The following is a 22,201-nucleotide window of genomic DNA, read 5'->3' as shown; positions in this document are numbered from 1 at the left end:
ACAACCTTTCTTGCCACAATTGTTAAGTGAATCACTGAAGTTGATAAGTTAGTAACCTAGGACTTCCGGGGGAGGGGTCTGCCGTCGCCGGTGGCTCAACGGAGCTGCCCTCAGAGTTCTGGTCTGTATATCTAAAAGATCTATAGATATCTCTCCTTTCAGGCAAGAAAGGAGCAGGGAGGAACTCAGTCGTTAGAATCCTCTTTGTAGTTCACAGCTTTTTGTTTTTCGCTGTGAACGGAGAAGAGGTTCAACAAAAGCTGAGGTTTTTTTTTACTCCAGCCAGATCTTCTCAGCTGTTTTTTTTTTCAGCTCAAGGCAGGTCGCCCCCCCCCTCAGGACAAAACTAAGCTATTTAAATTCAATCCGAGCAGCGACCATTCCTGAGAACCCTTTTTTTATTATTATTCAATATACCAGCTTCAATTTTATAAAAAACTCCTTTGTCTAACTGCTTTTCAAAATGGCGATTTTATAGCTTCCGCATTTGATATATGATATATTTAATTAGCCCTGTTTTCCTGAAGACTTCTCTTTACTAATTGCCAAAAGTTTATTGAAAGTATTTTATTTTAAATCAAGGTGAGCAGAGACTTTGCTTGTTTCCTTTTTATAATGGCTCCCAAATCAAAGCAGTCTAAACGTTTTTTCAACAATACATCCCAAGCAAGTGCTATAAAGCCGCAGCTCTTGCCTTCTACGCCCTCTACTGGAGATTTGTTAACGAAAGAATTTCTTTTTGAAACCCTTAAAGAATTTAGAGAGGAAATGAAGCAACTTATTTCGGACTTATGTGACAAACTTGATGCCAAGATTGCTCAAGCAAAGGAGAATATGATCGGGGTTATAAATGTAATGACAGATTATATTGCTGGAATGGAGGATAAACTGGAACTTTTGGAAGAAGCTAATTCTAACCTGACATCTAAAATTGAAATGTTACAACAGGAAGTTGAAAACGCACAAAAACAACTTGTCATGACAAATTATAAGAAGACTGTGTTTGCAATAAGAGTTAGGGGATTGCGTGAAAACGAACAGGAGAATTTGAAACAGACCTTTTTTGAGGCTTTTAGTCGTTCGGTGGGAAGTCCGGGACTCAACTTTGATTGGCAGATCCAAAAAATTTACCGCCATAATTCGTGCGTAGCAAAACAGAGACAGTTTCCAAGAGATATAATTATATATTTTGCTACAAGAGAATCTAGAAATGCGATAATACAAGAGTTTTATAATAACAGGCTGCGAATTGATGGACAGGACCTGATTGTTTTCAAAGAAATACCACCCCAAATGTTAAGAGCCAAGAGAGACTATGCTTTTCTAACTAAAGAACTCAGAAATTCTCAGATACAGTATAGATGGGAAGTGCCATTTGGTATTACAGTTACATTTGATGACCAAAAACATCGCCTCAACTCTGTTTGGGAAGCCCGAGATTTTTACTACAAGATCCTGAAGGCGGGACTTCCTGAATCACCCGGACTTGGAGAAAGACAAGGAGAAGTAGAAGAGAAACAACAAAACACACAACTACAAGGCGAGAGGTATCGCTTTCCCCCTCCGGAAGGGCAGAAGAGCAGAGAACAAGGATTTAGTTATGCTTCCAAAACATTTGCTTAATTTTTAACTTGAATAATACTTTGTGATTTCTGTCTTGTATAAAATGGTATAGTTGCATACCGATGATGAGACATTAAGGCTGAAAGAAGTGATGCTGATTTCCTCGGAAAATATATTGTATGGGACTTAAAAAAGACTTGATGGATAACTTTGAATTTTTATTTAAATTGTTTATGATTTATTCTCTAGGGTGAGGAGGGCGGAGATCGTGATGTTCTTGGATTGTGGTTTAGGATGAATGAAGTTGGGAAGTGTGGGGTAGATGGGAGGGTAGTGAAGGTTCAATTAGAGCTTATTTTGAGCCAGAAAGTAAGCTGATTTTTGTATAAACTGTTATTTGAATATAATGTCTGGAAGGATATACCCAGAGAGTCCGCAGGAAGGCGGAGCAAATATGAGAGGAGTACGGATGAAAATAAAATATATATATGGACACGGGTAGAGGCAGGATGGGAGGAGTTGGAAAAGGAAACCGAGAGAAGCATTTGAGTGTTTAAATTGCTTTATAGAGAAGGAGGTAAAAGGGACAAATTAAAGGTTTGGATATTCAGATAAAGAGACAAGGCCCCTAGCTAGAGAATTCCATTTGATTAACTTACTTGGTTTCAACATAGTTTGAAATCCTGCAAGTAATAAATTAACTGAAATTAGGAATGATGTACATTGTTTAAGTTTTAATAATGATGGGAAGCTGAGCTCAATGTAGAGAGTTTATTGATTTTTTCCCGTTTTTCTTTTTTTTTGTTTTTTTTTATTCCTTTTTTTTCCTTTATCTTTTATCTTTTAATTTCTAATTTATTTGGTTTTAATATACTCCAGACTGTGCTTGATAAAGAGTTATGCCGGGTATGGGACCTGGGAAGTTGGAAGGAGGTTAGGGAGGGGGGTTTATGGGGGGGAGGGGGGGAGGGTGGAAATATAGTTTCAATTTTTAGAACAATAAGAATGCACTCGTATACTGTTGCTCTTTTTTCTTTTTTTCTCTTTTCCTTTTATTTTCTTTTTTTTCATTTTTTTTAAATTTTAGTGTAAAATATAAATTGAATAGATTAATGAATAGTAGAAATACACCAAAGTGAGGAGTAGAGGGAAAGAAGAGGGAGAAGTAAAGAGGGAGTGAGAGGGGAATGTAAGGAGGGTGAGATGGAGGGAAGGGGAGAAAGGAATGTCTGAGGGGGAAGGGAAGTAGAAGAGGGGAATGTTGGAGGGGAGAAATGAAAGTTGGAGGGGGAGAAGAAAGGGTGTATGGAGGATGGAAGTGCTATGTTGGTTTTCCATGGTGGAAGATGAGTTGTGTTTATTGCTTTTTTTTTAAAATGCACAGTATATAAGTGATTGTATAAAATGAAAATGAAAATGAAATAAAACAGTTTTCAACAGATAAGTTAGTAACCTAGTTGATAAATGAATATGGTTTTTCCCCATTGACTTTGCTTGTAAGAAGGTTACAAAAGGTGATCACATGACCTCGGGACTCAGCAATGATCATAAATATGAACCAGTTGCCAAGTATCTGAATTTTGATAAGTTGATGATGTGGATGCTGCAAAGTTTGTAACTGTGAAAAACTGTCATAAGTCATTTTTTTCAGTGTTGTTATAACTTTGTATGGTAACTAAATGAATGTTGTAAAGTGATGACTAACTGTATTGCTGCCACTAGACTGCATTTACTGAAAGTTGATATCCAAGCTGGGTGTAAGTGGCTCACAGGGAGGAAGATGAGGGGTTCTGGAACAAAAAGATGTTCCTTCCACCCATCCTGCTTTTTGTGGATTTTTGGATCAGCAATCCTACTGAAATAAGTTTGAGAGGTAGATATTTTTTTAAAAGTATCTTTTTCTGCTGTTCTGCTAATCAGTTCCTTAATGCTGGTAGCAATAAATCATTTTAATAACACCAACCACCATCAGTGTTGTTTAGCATTACAGACTTAATGTTGACATCATAGTAAAGTTCATTATTATTCCTACAAGAGTCACCTTCTAGGAAATTTGGGCAGCATAAAGTTAGTTAGTTAGTTAGTTAGTTAGTTAGTTAGTTAGTTAGTTAGTTAGTTAGTTAGTTAGTTAGTTAATGGTAATGTCAGCTCTGTAAAGGGAACAAATGGTTTGTTTGAACAACCTGCTAACTTATGACATACTGAACATTTGTTGACTGAATTCACTCAGTTGTTTGCATTCAAACTTATGGAAACATTAGCCTATCACACTGTCCAGATTAATATACCATATCGTGTGTTACAAATTAATCAACCATTTAAATCTTGTATGTTATATAACTCTCCAGTGTCTGTTTTTTTAGTATCCACTGGAAGAGAATTGAGTGCAGAATATACTAGCACTTGATTTTTAGTTATATATGCATATTCAGAGAATGAAGAACTTGTCCATTCCAGCCAGTATCCCAGTATCCTTATGCTGCTATAGGGAGTGACTTTTTAGTGGAATTAATGGCCAATGAAATGGCTGAGTAATGAGTCAGTTAAACAGCTGGGTCTCCCAACTGTGTTGCAAATCAGCTACAGCTGGTTGGAGAGAAAATTGAAACGAGCTAAGAGAAAGTAGCAGTTCACCATGAATGTGCCCCAAGTGACCAATTAACTGAAGATTTCAAAGGAAGTAAAGCTTAAAAGTGGAACAATTTAAAAAAAAGGAATAAAGGCTCTGTCATTATAAGCAGCTGGTGGAAAACAGTATAGCAAGGAATAGGTAAAGTTGTCCCCAGCTGTAGTTGACTGTGTCAAGGAATGACTAAGGATTAAGATTGGCCCAGGCAGGTTCTTATTGGTTACTTTAAGACAGGGGACTCCCACCTTATTCCTCAGCCAGCCCAGGAGTTGAAATCCACAAATCTTAAAGTTGCCAAGTTTAAGCTGATAGGAACTATGCTCTCTGTTTGGTTTGGAGAGCAACAGAGCCTGGTTTTTTCAGGGTCAGCTCACCCTCTTATAATTAAATCTCTTGATGATCCCCAGCTTGGATTCGCTAACTAGCAGCTGCCCAACAGTAGCAGGAATGTGTGTGTGTGTGTGTGTGTGCTGTTTCTTTCCCATCTTATGGTGCAACCCTCCCTTTATCAGCTGTTGAGATATATTTGGACATGGGCTTAGTGCTCTTATGGAATGAGGTTAAACCCATGTTTAAAATGTCTGAATTTTAACTCTATTCAGATATTGAATTGAATTGAATTGAATTGAATGTATTAAATTTGTATGCCGCCCTTTTCCCGGAAGGGGACTCAGGGCGGCTCACAACCCAAGTCAAGAGGGGGGGGGTACAAATAAGGAATAAAAGACAGACAAAAACAATACCATAGTTTAAAAGCACACAACAACCATACCATTCGAGGGGGGGACAAGACTCATTAGCCCCAGGCCTGTCGGAAGAGCCAGGTTTTAAGGGCTTTGCGGAAGGCCTGGAGGGTGGTGAGGGTTCAAATCTCCACGGGGAGCTCGTTCCAAAGGGCCGGAGCAGCCACAGAGAAGGCCCTCCTCCGGGTGGTTGCCAGACGGCATTGGCCAGTGGATGGAATACGGAGGAGGCCTAATCTGTGGGATCTAATTGGTCTATTGGAGGTGATCGGCAGCAGGCGGTCTCTCAAGTACCCAGGTCCAATACCATGAAGGGCTTTATAAGTGACGAAAGATATTAGCTTATATCAACCAATATCAGGCTTCCTTTGAATACACTGTGAAAGAGTTGTACAAAACCAGATTGAATTTTTCCGTATGTCAAAAATTAGTGGCCTTCCTATCAAGCTCCAGCCCTGCCCCACACAAAGAAGAGTGATTGGTGGGGAATTTTGTTTTGTTATTGGGGTTCAACCTATCCCTGGGTTTTGCTACCTAGGGGGTGAAAATGGAGAGGAAATGGATGATAAAGAGAGGGGGAGGGAATAAAATCCCACCATTGGTCATGATGATAATGGTATAAACCTATAAATCTTGACTGTACCACTGTCGATCTCCCATCAGTCTGGAAAATAGAGGTAAGATGCACCCATGTTTGAAACTAGAAGGGTGTAGCTCATGGCTCTCCCTGGTTTACTGGGTCATCAGCACATGTGCTGTTGGTACAGTGCAACAGCTAATTGGATCATGTGATCATGAGCATGGCCAATTCCAAAAGAAAACCAATTAAAAAATTTTCTCCCTTTCCAAGGCATGACACAGTGCAAAACAATGGTTCTTCCTCTCCCTAGATAGTCCTAGAGAGCGTTCCCTTCCCCATCTTGAACCCTGTTTATAAAGAAGTCAGGGAGTCTGTCCATGGGCACCATAGTATTCATTTTCTGAGAGACCACAGTGTAAATCTGTTTACTCTATACATCACTCAATGAAACTAAACTCCCTGGATGGATGACTCTCAGGTCATCGTACTGAGGGTTGCAACATTAGTGTGCCATTGGTTAAAAGCAAGCAATCCTATCAAACAGAAAAGTTTATACTGCTGAGTGTATAACAGCAGTTTGTATATTTTTTTAAAAGTAAACCCTATTAACTGAATTGTTATTCAAATAAAAATGTTGCAAACAGTTAAGTAATTGTAGAAAAATGCCTTCAATCTTACTCTGTCTTGGAATTCTTGAGAATTTTACATAAATTCTTAATAGCATTTTGGATTTTATTAGTGGTTTATTTTTACTAACTCGGCTCTCCACCACTTCACTTCCTTATGTGGACCAGACTTATAAGCACCAGTGGCAAATTCCAAATGTCATCCTGCACTGCTTAAACAAATCACTTGGCTTTTCCTTAGCATTTATTTTTGAGCCCAGTGCTGAGAATAGCAAAACGTTTATATGTAACATTTTTCCATTCTCCTCCTTAATAACAAATAGCCTAGTAGAGCAAATGGAATTGTTATAAAACCGGCTGGGTTTTTCCCCCTTTAACCATCTGTCCCAAAAAGTGACAAGCGTGTTTGGAGAACGGCAAGACCATGTAGGTTTGAGACCATTATTCCTTGAGAGAAAACATGCCATTCAGGGTGGCTTTCCCATATTATTTTCACAACAATGAAAAATATTTTATTTCCTACTGACAGTGCAAACCAAAATAAGGATTGCAACAAAAGAGAAGCAAAGGAACAGAGAAGAGTTTGAAATTACTCAAATTAATGGTAACAATAGGCCTCACTAACACTGTTCCCAATTCCAAAAGTTGGATAACTTATTTTCCCAGATTAATGCCATCAAACTGTGAATTTTCCTTTCTGTGTCTGGTAATCATTACAGAAATATGCAGATTGGTGAAGAACTTTTATGATCATGTCATGACCCTAAGAAATGTGCTTAGGACTTTAACACAGGGGAAAGGGGGATTAACACATGATCTTACTCCCATAGCCTTATTTTATTATAGTGGCAACTTAGGTAGCATCGAGTTTGGACAAGCACTGTAAATTTCTAATGATTTGATAAATGTGATAATAATTCTAGTGCTTTTGAGTACAATTCCCACTAAACAATAGTTAAAAGGGACTTCACGTAAAGGCACATAAATGTAGATGCTAGACACGATTCACTTCTGAAAAACATGTAATGATCATGTAAATCCAGCTGGTGCATAGCTGCCATTTGCTGAAAATTCATCTTATGAGCTGCTCTGATTGTTTACAGCTTCACCTTTAAGCAAAAATTTCTATTTTATGCTCAGGGGTGTCTGTAGGGAAAATTCGGAAAATAAGATACTGGTCAGAACCATGCAACTGAAACCCCTCCCCCTTTTATTATGTGTTATGCCACACATAAAAAGGGGTGGGGCTTTTGTTGACATTTTTGTCCCTTGCCGACACCTCTGTTTATGTGTGTTAACTCTACCAAAATTAAAAGGTAAAGTTGCCCTTTGGGTGAATTGAATTCTTGGTACCTTTATAGATGTGCCTATGTAGTTTTCTGGCACACAATGAATATAGTTTTAATAGAATATAATGTAGGTGTGTCCTTGGTACTCTCTGAGCGTGCTTGTTTCTTTGCAGACATTTCTTAGATAATGAAATGTCTGCAAAGCTAGCTCAGCGACCACCAATAATTCCACAGAATATGGTTTTCCAGAAAGTGCTTTCAATTTCAGAGTTTATTTTCCTTAAAAAAATATTTGCTTTGTCCTGGTTTTTCACAAATCTCGTTTTACCTGTATCTTACAGGCATATAACTATTACAACTGATCTGAATAGATGATATCTGCTCCTAAGTCCTGATTATTAGATATGATAGTACACTTCACAATTGTAAAGCAGTGATAGGGTGACTTAACAAATTGTAGTAAATGGAAGAAAAAAGAAGCATTATTTGGCCTATTATTTTCTTCATTATGGCACCAAGACTATTAAGTAGAGCAAGACACTTTATTTATAGAAGGATTAAATTCAACTTGAGTCTGTCTATGAAATGACAAGAAAACAATATATATAATTTTTTCAGAATTACAGCTCAATAGTGCTCAATTAAGCATAGTATATGAACTCTACTAGAAAGAGTTGAGTTTGGAAGTAAGAGTTGCTGGGCAGAAAGCATCATATTTTAATTCCACTGTAGACCACTCTTCAATTATACTGTCAGAGCTATATAATAAACACAGTGTGATTCCACTGTGTTTGCAAATATAAAGATCAAAAGCAATGATTGCTATGGAAACAGGAACAAACAACATTTAAGAATACTTTGTTCTACACATTTTCATCATCATTTTAGCTAAAACTGCACAAAATATTTTTAGTATAACACTGCTTATCATAAGCCTTATTTATGTACACCGTGTGTGAAGCTATAATCCTTTGGCCTAAGCTTATTTATGACTGAAGAATTTGCTTTGTCAAACTTCAGTGATGTATTGCCTTGTTAATTTATAAATTGTTAATCAGAAGATACCAAGTGTTCTTTTCTATATTAGCCCCCATAGGCAGATAGGAACAAAAGCAGTAATCAGAATTAAATCTCTGATTAGGAGTTGCCATATATCAGATATATTACTGAGGTGACCTGGAACTAAAGCACTTCCAGGTCACCTTAGTAATATAGAACATTTTCTTTCACTTTTCTCTAATTGAATATTCATATAAATTTTTACCTCAGCCATTGAAGATTTGTTTTCTGACTTGATTATCTTTAGTAAAATACATTTAAAATTACTGAAGTTATTCTGAACATGTTCCCTTAGCTCTATCTTGAAGATGTGTTGTTAAGTGTCCTTTAAAGGCATGGCATCATGACATCTTACCCACAGCCCATAACTGAGATTGAACTTAGTTTGCAGCTGCTGCTTTCCATCTTCTCCCAACACAAGGCTACTATATGCATAAATTGTTGTGTTTTAGGAATGACCACAGAAATGAAACACTTGGGCTCTGGAATCTGCCCAAGCCCTATTTTCCATTTTTGAATACCTAGAAACAGTGCTTTTAGGTACAACTAATGGGTGGGGGAGGAGAACCTGTCTTTTAAAAATGGAATCTACCGTAATTTTACCTATCTAGTCAAGATTTGCAATACACTGATGTAGTAATTTTAGACAGTGTGAGATAAATTAGCACTGGCCTTTTATTAGAGAAGTATGTTGGCTGTATTTTTTGTCATGGACTCCAATACCATCACAATGATTTATTTAAGGAGGCTAAAACAATTAAATGTTTCATTAATAGACTTTGGATCAACATCAAAAGGAATTACAATACTTATTTGAGAGTCTTTGTAATATAATCTTTGCTTAAACTTTTACTCCTGAGTCAGCTGATTAATAATTAGGTTCTTTTAGGTACTGCATTCCAAGGCTTTCTTTTGCAAATAATTTGTGCAAATACTTATCCTAAAAATAAAACTTATATCCTTGTATATAAAATAGGAAAGAATTACTGCTCTGACATGTATGCTGAAAAGTCTCACAACTTGTTCTTGATACCAGTTACAGAGAAGGGTGAAGTTGTTGGTATTTGCAACATTTTTAAAATCAAGTTGCAGGCAAAAGTAATACAGTTCCAATTTAAGATTCCATTTTACAAATTTGTTCCCCCAGCCTTTTAACTAAATATTATATAAGCTGCAGTGTTGTCAAAAATAATAATTCTACTGACAGACATTAATATATAGATGAATAGCCTTTTATTTGTAGCATCATTGCAAATGCTTAAGAATTAGCTTCTTCCACATTTATTGGTATAGGATTAGTTATAGGAAATACTTTCTGCTTTAGATCTGCATTAGCATAAACTCCGCTTTCATCTTGCCATGTGTTGATCCCATGTCTCCTGTAATCTGCTGTGTCGGTAAACTGGGAATGACATTTTCTATGTACTACAGAGTACCCGACCATATCAGGTGTAACCTAAAGGGAAGGCATATATATATATATTATTACCCAAAAGAAAGTTTTGAGGAGAAAACTTTAACATTGGCACCACTGTATACCAAAAATAAATGTAGTCAGTTGACACATTTCTCTTCCAATAACATTTGATTATTTAAATTTCTCAAATTAAGAAATGTTCATGGAAAAAAGCTATGGGACTGGCAACATTTTTAAACAGATTTTCCAAAACAGCAAATCTGTACTCATCTCTAATGCATATGATTTTCAATATTTAAAAGGACTGATAGTAGTATTACATAATACCACCCTGTTTTCAGAACCAGCAAAATCTTTGCTACCTATGAAGAATACAGGCTTCTCTCAATCATGGCTCGTATCTGCAGATAGTTCTTGAGTTATTACCACTATAGAGACCAGAAAATGAAAATCAATCATTGTGGTGCAGTCATTAAGTGAAGCATCAATTGAAGCTGACTGGGAAGGTCACACATGGCAATCATGTGACTTCAAGACATTGCAACTGTCCAAGCCAGTTGTCCTGTGCCTGGATCATAATCATGTGAGTTTGGGAATGCTGCAACAATAATTACAAGTGAGGACCAGGTGCACTGGCATAACTTAGAACACTTGCTAAAAGAATTTTTTTTGCACTGGCATAACTTAGAACACTTACTAAAAGAATAGTCATTAAGTGAGGGTTACCTGTAACATTAAGATATATTATGTATCATTTACTAAAAGTAACTACGGCAATTTTGTCTGAGCATACATCATTTTCTCTTTTTTTGCAGTTTCTTTTTTTAAAAATTGCTTTTTTATTATGTAAGTTCCTCAAATTAATTTTGAGTTCAGCAACCTTACAAACTTCATTAATTAAATAAATAAAACCAGACCTAATACAAAACAGGAACAGTCAGCTCTAATGAGAAAAGTGGGTTTTTGCAAAAAGAATCACAAAGAGCTTAGTAATTAATAGTCATTTTTCTTTGGATAAAAGGAATGGGAGAAAGGCTTGGGTAATAAGAGCATAGAACTGAAGTTAATTGCTGAGAGGCAATACAGAATTATATCCAGGAGCCATTAAGTTCAAGAAGCCAGGTATCTAATACCTAGGAAATTTGGGAGGAAGTAGGTAAAAACATGGTTACCCAACCTTGGCAACTGGAAGACTTGTAGACTTCAACTCCCAGAATTCCTCAACCAACCTTGCTGGGAAGTCTGGAAGTTGAAGTCCACAAGGTCTTTAAGTTAACAAGGTTGGACACTTCTGGGGTAAATTAAAATGAAAAAAATATGGTGTAAGGAATAAGGATGTGTGGGAACAGAAACTGTAAAATTATGAATTAGATATGGTTGGAAAAAGAGAGAGGCTGCCCAGTCAATAGACTACTAACAGAAACTTCAGGAAAGCAAAATATGAGAAATACTTTTTATAAACTAACAAAGAAATACATTTACAGCTGGTGGAAGCTAATATTCCTGTTTTCAATATGAACAAAATGATCCAAGAGTGACCATGTATGAGAGAAAGCAAGCTATTCCATCAGAATAATTGAAGATATATTTTTCTTTTTGGGGCTGCTATGGTTATAAAACTATGATCACAATTTTATTTTGTTAATTCCTAATTTATTTTAAAAAGGGAATCCAGGCTGAATCATTATGCAACAACACGCATCCCTCTTCATTTATTGGCCTTGTGCAATTTGAAAGGTTCTTTTTTTAAAAAAAAAATCACAGATATACACAGACAGAGAAACATAACAATATTCTTCTGATGTTTTCAATTGTAGGAGTTTTATTATATAATTAACTTTTTTCAGAATCATAAAAGTAGATGCCAATAAAGAACACAATGCAATTTTGAAATCCAAATAAGAACCGCTGTCATAGGTTTCATTTTGCGATATACCAGAGACATGGAAATAATGCATTCTTTTACAAATGGTACTAGAAAACAATGCAAATCAGAGATAGTTAACAGCAAAAGATATCCTTTATTCTTGTATTTCTATGTTAATGTTTTTTGTCTCATTTTCATCTTCTAACTTATCATAGAGCCGAGGTGGCACAGTGGTTAGAGTGCAGTACTGCAGGACACTTCAGCTGACTGTTGTCTGCAGTTCAGCGGTTCTAATCTCACCGGCTCAAGGTTGACTCAGCCTTCCATCCTTCTGAGGTGGGTGAAATGAGGGCCCAGATTGTGGGGGCAATATATGGTGACTCTGTAAACCGCTTAGAGAGGGCTGAAAGCCCTATGAAGCGGTATATAAGTCTAACTGCTATTGCTATTGCTATTCTACCTCAGGCTTGTCAAACTGGTGGCCCACAGGCCGGATATATCATTCGCAGGCTACACCCACTCTGGCTCCACAATGGCAAAAAACATCATGATACGTCATGATCTTGCGGGTGTTTTACCTTATCTTATCATTTGTAGACATACGTAGCTTATCAATGGTTTCTAGTACAGCCCAGAGTTGTATGTTCTATAACTTTATAGTTTGTATAGTTTTATTCAGCTTTATTTCTATTCTGATTTCTTTTTAATGTAATGCTTTTCTTCTTCAGGCCGATGCCTGACGCATCACATATGTGGCTTGTTGGGTACTAGTAGAATTTGGATTATTCCAGATTCCACTTCCTCAGATTCAGTCCCTAAAGTTGTATTGACCATAAATGTTGGTCCCCTTTGAGATTTCAAGGCTGGGGATGGTGGAGATGCTTCTGATCCTGTTGTGTCATTTCCCGTGTTTTAGGGCACTCTGCTGCTGACCCCAGTCTAACACATCTACAACTCAAATGCTGTACTAATGTACTAATTACTATTACTAATGTACTAATTTTGGACATAGCTTAACTGTTTTCAAAATAAAATCTGCTAAATTATAGAGCTCCAACTGAAATCTTACTGTCAATTGTCATAATATTTGCCGAGTAGTAGCTGCTTATTAAAAATCCTGTTTTCCATAAGAGTCCAATACCCTTTATTTCCCCATAGTCTTTCTATTCCCATGTACTTACATATGGTATATAGTCATATGGTGGACAATAGTCTAATCGGTATGACGTATCCATAAACCTGTAAAACATAAACCATGTAGTAAGATTAGCTCCACACTATTTTCTAAACTATATTTACATGCTCATTAAATATAATTGAAAATGTAGCTAATCTTTTTCTTAGAAACCAAAATCAAAGCATTTTTTCTCGTGTATTCAAAGCAATAAAAATATCTTCTAGCCACTATTATATTTCCCGTTATAAATTATTTCTGCAGATGTCAGTTTTTCTTTTTCTTTTTTTGGAGAAAACATCCTATAAGATCTGAACATATAAAACATAAACATTTTCAAACATCTATTTGATTAATTAATATCTCACACAATGACAAATTGAAGATTTTTAGATGGTTGCAAATGTTTCTGAAGAGGAGAATTACGCTTGTATGAAAAGTCTTACTGTTTACATTGAGTTAAAATATTTCTATATCTTCAGCCTCACTAAGGCTTACAAGTAAACAGAATAAATGTTCTACTGTATTAGCAATTAGTTAAGGTTTAAAATTATGTCTTCAAATTTATAGTACAACTACCACAATTCAAGGATGAAGTTGGATTTGAGATATGTTTTATATTTTCATAACTCTGAGTACAGGGGTGGGTTCCTGCCAGTTCTAACCACTTCTATAGAAGAGGTTCCACAAATCTACAGTACCGTTTAGAACCGGTTCCAGCTCCCTCCCCCTGCCCGTCTGCACATCATCAACCTGAAGAGCGAGAGGAGGAATTCTGGGAGTTGAAGTGTGCAAGTCTTAAAGCTGTCACGTTTGAACACCCCTGGGGGTTTTTTTCTAAAGGGTAGGGGTGCAAGGGTCTTATAACTTGACAACTTTAAGATTTGCACACTTCAATGCCAGAGTTTCTGAGCCAACATTTTGGTTGCTAAGCAAGAGCGTTGTTAAGTGAGTTTCACCACATTTACAAGTTGGCCATGCCCACTCAGTCACATGGCTGGCAAACTACTCCCACCCAGTCACATGGCCAGGAAGCAATTCCCATCCGGTCACATGGCCGGCAAGCCACTCCCACAAAGCAGGCCACACCTACAGAAGAGGTTCTAAAAATTTTTGAAACCCACCGCTGTCTGAATACCAAAGGGATCTGTGGCAGACAAATTTCCATCTCATCTCTCTTTACTCATTTCTTATACACACTCTCAGAAGAAGAAAGCATGAGTACAATAAATGTGGGCTCTCACATTTTTGAGTTTATCATAGTTAAGGCCCTATGATTATACCTTTTGTGGTCACTAGTACATGTTTTGCAAGACACCATGTCAATACATAAAAACAAAACATATCCTTATCATCTTGCAATAAAGATCATTTTGTACCACCTTTTCTTTGAAAAATGACCTCACTTAAGTTTCTGTTCCAAGCCAGTGACTAAGTTTTGGAACCATTTCCAAGTTACAATCAAGGCAGATGATCCATCTCTTGCAAGCAAAATAAAAGCTAGGGAGGGAGCTTATGGCAGCTGGACTTAGCTTCCTCTTCCTTTTCTTTCTCTGATCTTTTTATTATCCTTCGTAGAGCAAATATAATGTATCATATTTCTGTGGAAACAGAACTGGTCAATAATCGGTGCAATTTACAAACATTACTCGCTTTCTGCACAGAATAATGTCATTGATGTTGATAATGCTGGGGATGCATTCTGTGCTCCAGCAGCCCACCATGGCATCTGAAATCTAGTTATCAGGGGGTCCTACTGCTAGGAAATCTGTAGTTTAAACAATCTAGAGCAGTGGTCCCCAACCTTTTTATCGCCGCGGACCAGTCAGCCTTTGATAATTTTACCGTGGCCCGCTGAGCGCGCGCAGGGGTGGGGGGGCATTGTTCGCGACGACACATTGATTGCGTACCTGCGCGGGGCTCTCTTCCCTGGAGCCTTTGCGCACGGCCCAGGAGCTTTTGCACACGGCCCAGGAGCCTTTGCGCTGCAGCGATCATGTCCCCCGGCCGCTGCAGCGATCATGGCCCCCGGCCGCTGCAGCGATCATGGCCCCCGGCCGCTGCGCGGCCCGGTGCCAGGTACTCCGCGGACCGGGGGTTGGGGACCACTGATCTAGAGAATTATGGTACTAGATTGCAATAAACATTGCTGCCATCTGGTGGTTACCTAGATTTCTGCACCAGATTTCTGGTAGCTCTACTTTTGGGGACAATTTACTTTGAACATTACTGAAAAGTTAGGCTGACCAACTTTAAGCATTCTTAGAAGATGACTTTTCTGTTTCAGCCTGAATTCAAGCCTAGGTAACAGCAGGACAGAAGTGCAATCCAATTAATTTCTTTATAAGTAGTGACCTTTAATACCATAAGACTTGATATGTCTCTGTAGCATCTTTGTGGATTATTATAGTACCAATGTTCTTATTTTCAGAACTGCTTTTAAACATGGAAAAGTACTTGATTCCTTGGAATTGTTTCCAGGGTTCTTATACTGCCTATTTGGTTGCCCATATTATATAATCAGTAAATTAGTCATTGTGCTATTGGTAATCTATAGCTTTCAATACTTTCATTATAGTGAAACAATGCGTAAGCCAAAATAAACCCTAGATAATTAAAACTGTTACGCATTTCTGTTTTCAGAAACAGGTGTAAGAAGGCCAAAACCACCCCATATCATCTTGACTCTCTTTCCTTCCTTCCTGTCTACCTAATAACTCCGACAATAAAAATGAAAGCTTAAAATCTTTGTCACCTAGGCTGAAAGGAAAGCATGTCTTAACATAGATAAAACTGGCATATGTCACCAACTTCACTAAATAAGAAAATCCCCTCAAGATATTATTTCTTCATTTCAGTAATAAAATACACAAATTCTTCACCCCAAAGTCACTCCCATGACCCACCATAGATAAAAGCTTGCAAAACTCCACAGAAAGTTAAGCTGAATTTCCTCACTATCAGACCAGTGGTACTTTACAGTAATCCCTAGAAGGCAGGCTGAGTCCACAAACTCTCTAAGAATAATACAAGGATTTATTTATAAAAGTATCTCTCTAAAGCTATGATTCATGGCCACCTGTGATTGCTATGACTGACTGTCATGCTCTCAAATTTCACCTCTGCTTCTAGCAACTGTCCTATGTTCTTTGGAACAGCAGGCTCGGAACGGATCAAAAATTTCTTCTAACACAGGGAAAAAGAGGTTACTTGACCAAATCAAGGGAAACTCTGAGTATGCAAAAGAAAGTGCCTCCGGCATTCCCGCAACCACACCAGCTGCAAAGTAGAGACTGCTCTTGTTTAAAAAACCAAACATCCTAGTAGTGGTTTTTGCTTAGTGGAGCAACTGCAACTAAGCAACCCAGCACACAAAAACCTCCCCAGAGAACTGTGGGAAAAATCAAAGAATTTTGTCTTTATTTCTGATCTGTCTTTCCATTCCTTCCCACCTTTTTCCGATGTATGTATGTATGGTGAATGTATTTGCAAGTAAGTTCAGCTACAGGCATAGGAAACTTTACAGCATGATGATTATGAAGTACAAATCCAGCAAGCTGTTATGGACAAAGCTCCCTAAATGCAAAATCTTCCAAAGGTCTAAGAAAAATTTAGGGTATTGTACAGTGGTGGGTTTCAAAATTTTTTAGAACCTCTTCTGTAGGTGTGGCCTGCTTTGTGGGAGTGGCTTGCCAGCCATGTGACTGGGTGGGAGTGGCTTGCCAGCTATGTGACTGGGTGGGCATGGCCAACTTGTAAAATGTGGTGAGACTCACTTAACAACGCTCTTGCTTAGCAACCAAAATGTTGGCTCAGAAACTCTGGCATTTGAAGCACGCAAGTCTTAAAGCTGTCAAGTTACAAGATCCTTGCACCCCTAACCCTTTAGAAAAAAAAAAACCAGGGGTGTTCAAACTTGACAGCTTTAAGACTTGTGGACTTCAATTCCCAGAATTCCTCCTCTCGCTCTTCATTTTGATGATGTGCGGATGGGCGGGGGGAGGGAGCTGGAACCAGTTCTAAACGGTACTGTAGATTTGTGGAACTTCTTCTATAGAAGAGGTTAGAACTGGCAGGAACCCACCCCTGGTATTATATTAGTAGCAAGACAAAGAAGTCAATCGGAAATCATAAGAAACCAGTTTCATTAATTTGAATGGAAATAAACTGATAAATTATCAGTTCTCTAGTACAGAAGAAAAAAAAAACATTGAAATAATTGAAATTGAAGTTTAAATGTTCTGGTAATGCCAAGAATAAAATTATCAGATATTTTTAAGTACCAAGGTAATGTTATGAGGTACAAATATATGAACCTTTATCATATTGCAGGTCTCAATAAGCATCAACATAAAGCACAACAAAATCTGAACTTCATAGTGAAACTAAAATAATTAGCCTATACTGTATGTATATACAAACATTTTAAACTTCTCTGGTGGGTGGCGTGGTAATACAGCACCAAAACCTGTTTCAGGTAGCCCTGTTTCCCTGAGGGAAAAAGAGAGAGACAGCTTTCAGATTAAAAGAAAAATTAAAGGAAAAAGCAAGCTTTATTTTAGATCCAATTGGCAATGCTGGATGGACGGATGGGCAGGCAGCCAATTCAATGGGCTTTACAAAGAAAAAAGTGTATGGGAGTGCAACCTTAGAAAAAACTAGGTGTGTGTTTGTGTGTATAAATAATGTGTTTTTTTCTTTATTTACTGTACTTTGCATTGTTGCACTGCCCTCTACTGGATAAATGTATTCAAATACTTTAAACATAATAAAAAAATCATTATTACATTAACTTTGTAGTTCTCAGGATAAATTTTATGTTTAAAATCAGTTACTGTTTTCTTCTTTTATTTAATGTTTTGTGAACATTAATGAACTATAAAATATATCAGAGATTAGATGGAGTAATTATAGAAATAAAGGATTAATAACTCCCAAAGTTTTTAAAAACAAATATAAGGTAGAAAGAAATAGGGCAAAAAAAATGACCATGATATATTTTATATGATAGTATTTTTTTAAATTATAGATATGAAAATATCAGAAATACCGGTCAACAACAATTGTGTGAAAGCCATCTTCATCCAGCAAAGGTTTCAAAATCTCTAGTTCTTTATATTCTTTTTTGCTACAGGGAGATGACAGATAATCTTGATATGTTGTTATCCATTTCTAAAAGTAAATGTTACAACAAGGAATCATTACATAATTCCAATGCAGTACAAAAATATATTTTTTCAAGTACTCTAATAGCCAACCCTTAACATCTGTTGAAATCCTGGAGATATAACTTCAGTCATAATTTATGCATTTCTACTCCAATCAATATTTTTAAAACCAATTGATGTATATGATGAAAATATGTGTGTTTTATTCTTATTGTTATAATGTCAACATTTGACTAGTGAATTAATTGGGCATTTTCTATTCACAAATAAAGCATCCCAGAGTTGTCTTTCATGGCTGAAAATAAACATTGCAACTAAATGATAATAAAAAAAATCTACAAAACTGCGCAATCCGTATTTGGGGGGTATTCTTGAAATTATTGTTATTGGTTGAAATTAATATAAGTAGTTTTAATACCTATCTTGAGTCCTCTAAAATGTGTACACAATATTTATTAACTTAATAACAAAATACAGGTGTATTCTATGAATGGCAGTGCTGGTTGGTAATATGTTGATAATAAATAAATATGAATGGGATACATCAACATAATCAAACATGCTATCAACAATAAGCTATCTTACTTGATCCATGTTTCCAAATCTCCAGTAAGTAGACTGACATAGGTTTTTAGAACCCAAACGAACTTGATGGATATCATAATCCTTAGGTTCAGCCTCTCTATTCTGGGACCTTTATAATAAATTATAAATAATAATACTAAAATTACTATATTTTAAAAGTTACTAATATCAACATTACTACCAACATAACATTACAAGTCAAACCCAAATATGTCTTTATGCATAGCCAATTACATTTTTATTTTAATCAAAATACCATACAAAAACACTTCTCAGGAAGTGTTAAAAGTGTCTAAATAAATCTGAAATAAAAAAACAAAATAAACCCAAAAATTTGAAAAAGAAAGTAAACTTCAAATATTATTACTAACTCAACAACTAAGCTTCATATTGAAAATAGCAAGAATGAATGTTTGTGGCTTAGTCACATCTGGTGAGGGTTTTTTTAAAAGAGAGAATAATCTTAAACCACATCAGACCAGTCAACAGTACTTTTTTCTTACCAGCCAGACACAAGAGTTGGTCTCCCATAATTTGCTGAATTGGAGCGCAAGGTCAGCGCTCCTTTGCGCTCCATCACATCTGGTGGCCCTAATTCCATCTTCAAATGATTTTGGATTTTCACAACTTATACAGGACCACCAAATCTGAAATTAATTCAATATTATTCCTCCTACTGTAGGGCAGTTCACAGCAGAATATTCATTTTAATTTGGGATGAGAGTATTATATCTAAGAAATTAATCTTGAGACAAGTACTTCACTCCCTCTGTATTATTTCTCAATGCTCCAAGCTTTCATTGGCTTATTCTTTCAATTCAACATATTAAATGAATAGCGAGGAAGGAAGGAAGGAAGCCTTTGCAGCTTTCATTCTTTGCTGGGCACATTAGTCTCCATGGTGACCACTGATGCTATAGAGGAAAATAACAAACCTCAAAATCATTCCACCAAGAGGCCGGAACTACTTTTGGGTCTGTTCTTTGTAAGTCAAGGGGAAAGCTACAAATAATTCTTACAAGGTAATACTATGGAAATATCCAAAATGTGAGATACCATCCCAAGATTGCCATCAAGCCTTCTTGAGATAGAATTGTGAATATATATATATGTGTGTGTGTGTGTGTGTAATCTTTGTCATTGTACTTAAATACAACAAAATTGGTTTTATCTATCTATCTATCATCTATCTATCTATCTATCTATCTATCTATCTATCTATCTATCTATCTATCTATCTATCTATCTATCTATCTTCCTCATCATTTCATAGGCAGAGTCATGCTCAATTCAACCTTTTCTTCTGTCAATAATCAAAGTAAATAAATATATTTTACAGTATTTCATTTTAATGAAAAACACTTGTCAGTAATCCAGGACCTTTATTTAAAGGCCCACTTTATGTTCCCATTTTGTGTTTTTCATAACAAAAAAGCTGAAATAGAATTGGTTGAATAATTAGTAAGTGAAACTATTATACAAAAGCGTCTGTTTTAGAAAAATAATACAAAAATCCATTTTAAAATATGCAGTCGAAAATCAGATAGAAAGATTATGGACTTAATAATGACAAACACTTTGCTCAATCATAGAGGGAGGTATGGCAAGTGAAGACAATATGTATCATTTCAAAATGTAATAATCATATTGTATTAAATTGAATGCAAAAAATATATTAGTGTAACAATTTTATTATGCTAACTCAGGGTTATAAATCCAGTGACTTAGTTCACATAATGTGGTAAGACAGCATGCTTAATAAAATCCTTAGAAGAATTCAGAGTTAATACTAAATCAAAACGAGGAATCCAGGAAATACATAATTGTTTGATTTTTTTGACTTAGTGTGATGAGATAAGTATACTATGAGTAAACTCTTAAGCAAAGCAAAAAAGAGAAATGGAGGAGAAAGAAAACAATAACTGATATTCAGGCTATAAGAAGAAAAATGGGAGTCAGTAGAAACATTTAATCAGCTGTTGAGATAGTTTCAGGTTGTACCAAAACTTTCCCTTGAGCTGTAAGAATGAGAAATAAACATGATCGTTTTTAATCTTCTTCCCCTTCCCAATTGTTAAATTATAAAATTCAGCTGTTAACTTTAACCTATTTCAATATTTAAGCAAAGCACATCAGACCTTTGATAGGTGGGAAACTAAAGTATGGAGAAGTTAAATATTGTTTTATTTTAAAGAAAATCATATTAAATTGTGACAGGTAAAAACAAAACAAAAAGTCAACAGAAGCCCCATCAAATATCCTAATACTAAAAGAAAAATAGTAAAAAAAAATTGTGAAACCTCCCTGCCTTGGAAATCTGGCTGGTCCTAACCTGGTTAGGCTTTAGTAAAGCACTGAAGACCTGGCTAGTCCCCCAGATGTTGAGGCCTGGAAAGTAAATGAAATCTGAGAATTATGTTTTTGTACACTGGGATTACTGTTTTGACACTGGCCATTATGGTTTAAGACTCTTAAAATCACCGTTGAGAGATGAGCATCTTATTAAATCATATAAATAAATAAAGGTTCATCTCATTGCTGAATTGCTAAACCTAGTCCTGTTGAAATCACAGGTATGCAAATGAATGACAAGAAAAACCTAGCTGAAATTAAGAGTTTTGTTTAAGTCAATTTAAGATTGTGAAGGAGAAACTTTCAAGTATTTAAGAATTATCCCTCAAATATGATAGCAAACAAAGGAAGAAAAAGATAACAGTTGGCTTATAACCACAACTGGACCCCAACTTGTTTCCATTGCTAAACAAGACAGTTAAGTGAGCTTTGCCCTGATTTATGACATTTCTTGCCACAAGTGAATCAGTATAGTTGTTAGGTTAGTAACATGAGTGTTAAGTGAATCTGGCTTCCCCATTGACTTTGTTTGTCAGAAGGTCGTAACAGGTGATCACTTGACCCCAAGGCACTGCAACCATCATAAATTCAAGCCATGTATGTAAAGAAGGAGGATTTGTATGTTTGTTTTGAAAATAATTTTTTATAAAAAAAAAAATGCCACAATTTCCTTGCACGCTTACCTAAAAGTAAGCCTCACTGACTTTATTTTATGTATTTATTTCATCAAGCATGAATTAGATAACATATAAGTATAAACATTATTTATTTATTTATTTGTCAACAAGTACAAGGAAACAAGTATGAAAACACATGAAAAAAATGGCACAAATAAATAGATATAAATAAGCAAAACATAGCCATAAACACATAAAAACAGTACGTTTAAATGGGGACAGTAGGACAGGGCCCGTAGGCATGCCCCCTTAGGAACCTCTTAAGATACATGTAAGATCCACTGTAGACAGTTTAAGGTAAAGGGTATGAGGGTTAGAGGAACTAACAACGGGATCAGGTAGGGTGTTCAACACATTTACTACTCTATTGCTGAAATCGTTTTTCCTGCAATCAAGATTAGAACGGATTACATTTAGTTTGTATCTATTGATAGCCCTTGTGTTATTGCAGTTGAGGTAAAAGTAGTCATTA

At 36.2% G+C, this 22,201-nt stretch overlaps 1 protein-coding gene across 1 annotated transcript; it reads right to left on the bottom strand.

Moving 5' to 3' along the window:
- Nucleotides 1-9,747: 9,747 nt before the first annotated feature.
- Nucleotides 9,748-19,618, bottom strand: C3H9orf135 (chromosome 3 C9orf135 homolog). The gene is made up of 6 exons (XM_032212814.1): nucleotides 19,204-19,618; nucleotides 18,701-18,809; nucleotides 17,998-18,119; nucleotides 17,370-17,438; nucleotides 12,955-13,012; nucleotides 9,748-9,945 (listed from the first exon to the last, which is right to left on the bottom strand). Exons 1-6 carry the CDS (start codon nucleotides 19,299-19,301, stop codon nucleotides 9,748-9,750), a joined length of 654 nt encoding a protein of 217 aa, XP_032068705.1. The 5' UTR covers nucleotides 19,302-19,618.
- Nucleotides 19,619-22,201: the final 2,583 nt, after the last annotated feature.

Source organism: Thamnophis elegans, chromosome 3, assembly GCF_009769535.1.
Source record: "Thamnophis elegans isolate rThaEle1 chromosome 3, rThaEle1.pri, whole genome shotgun sequence".
Classification (NCBI taxonomy): Eukaryota; Metazoa; Chordata; class Lepidosauria; order Squamata; family Colubridae; genus Thamnophis; species Thamnophis elegans.
This window is presented reverse-complemented; position numbering and strand designations above follow the sequence as displayed.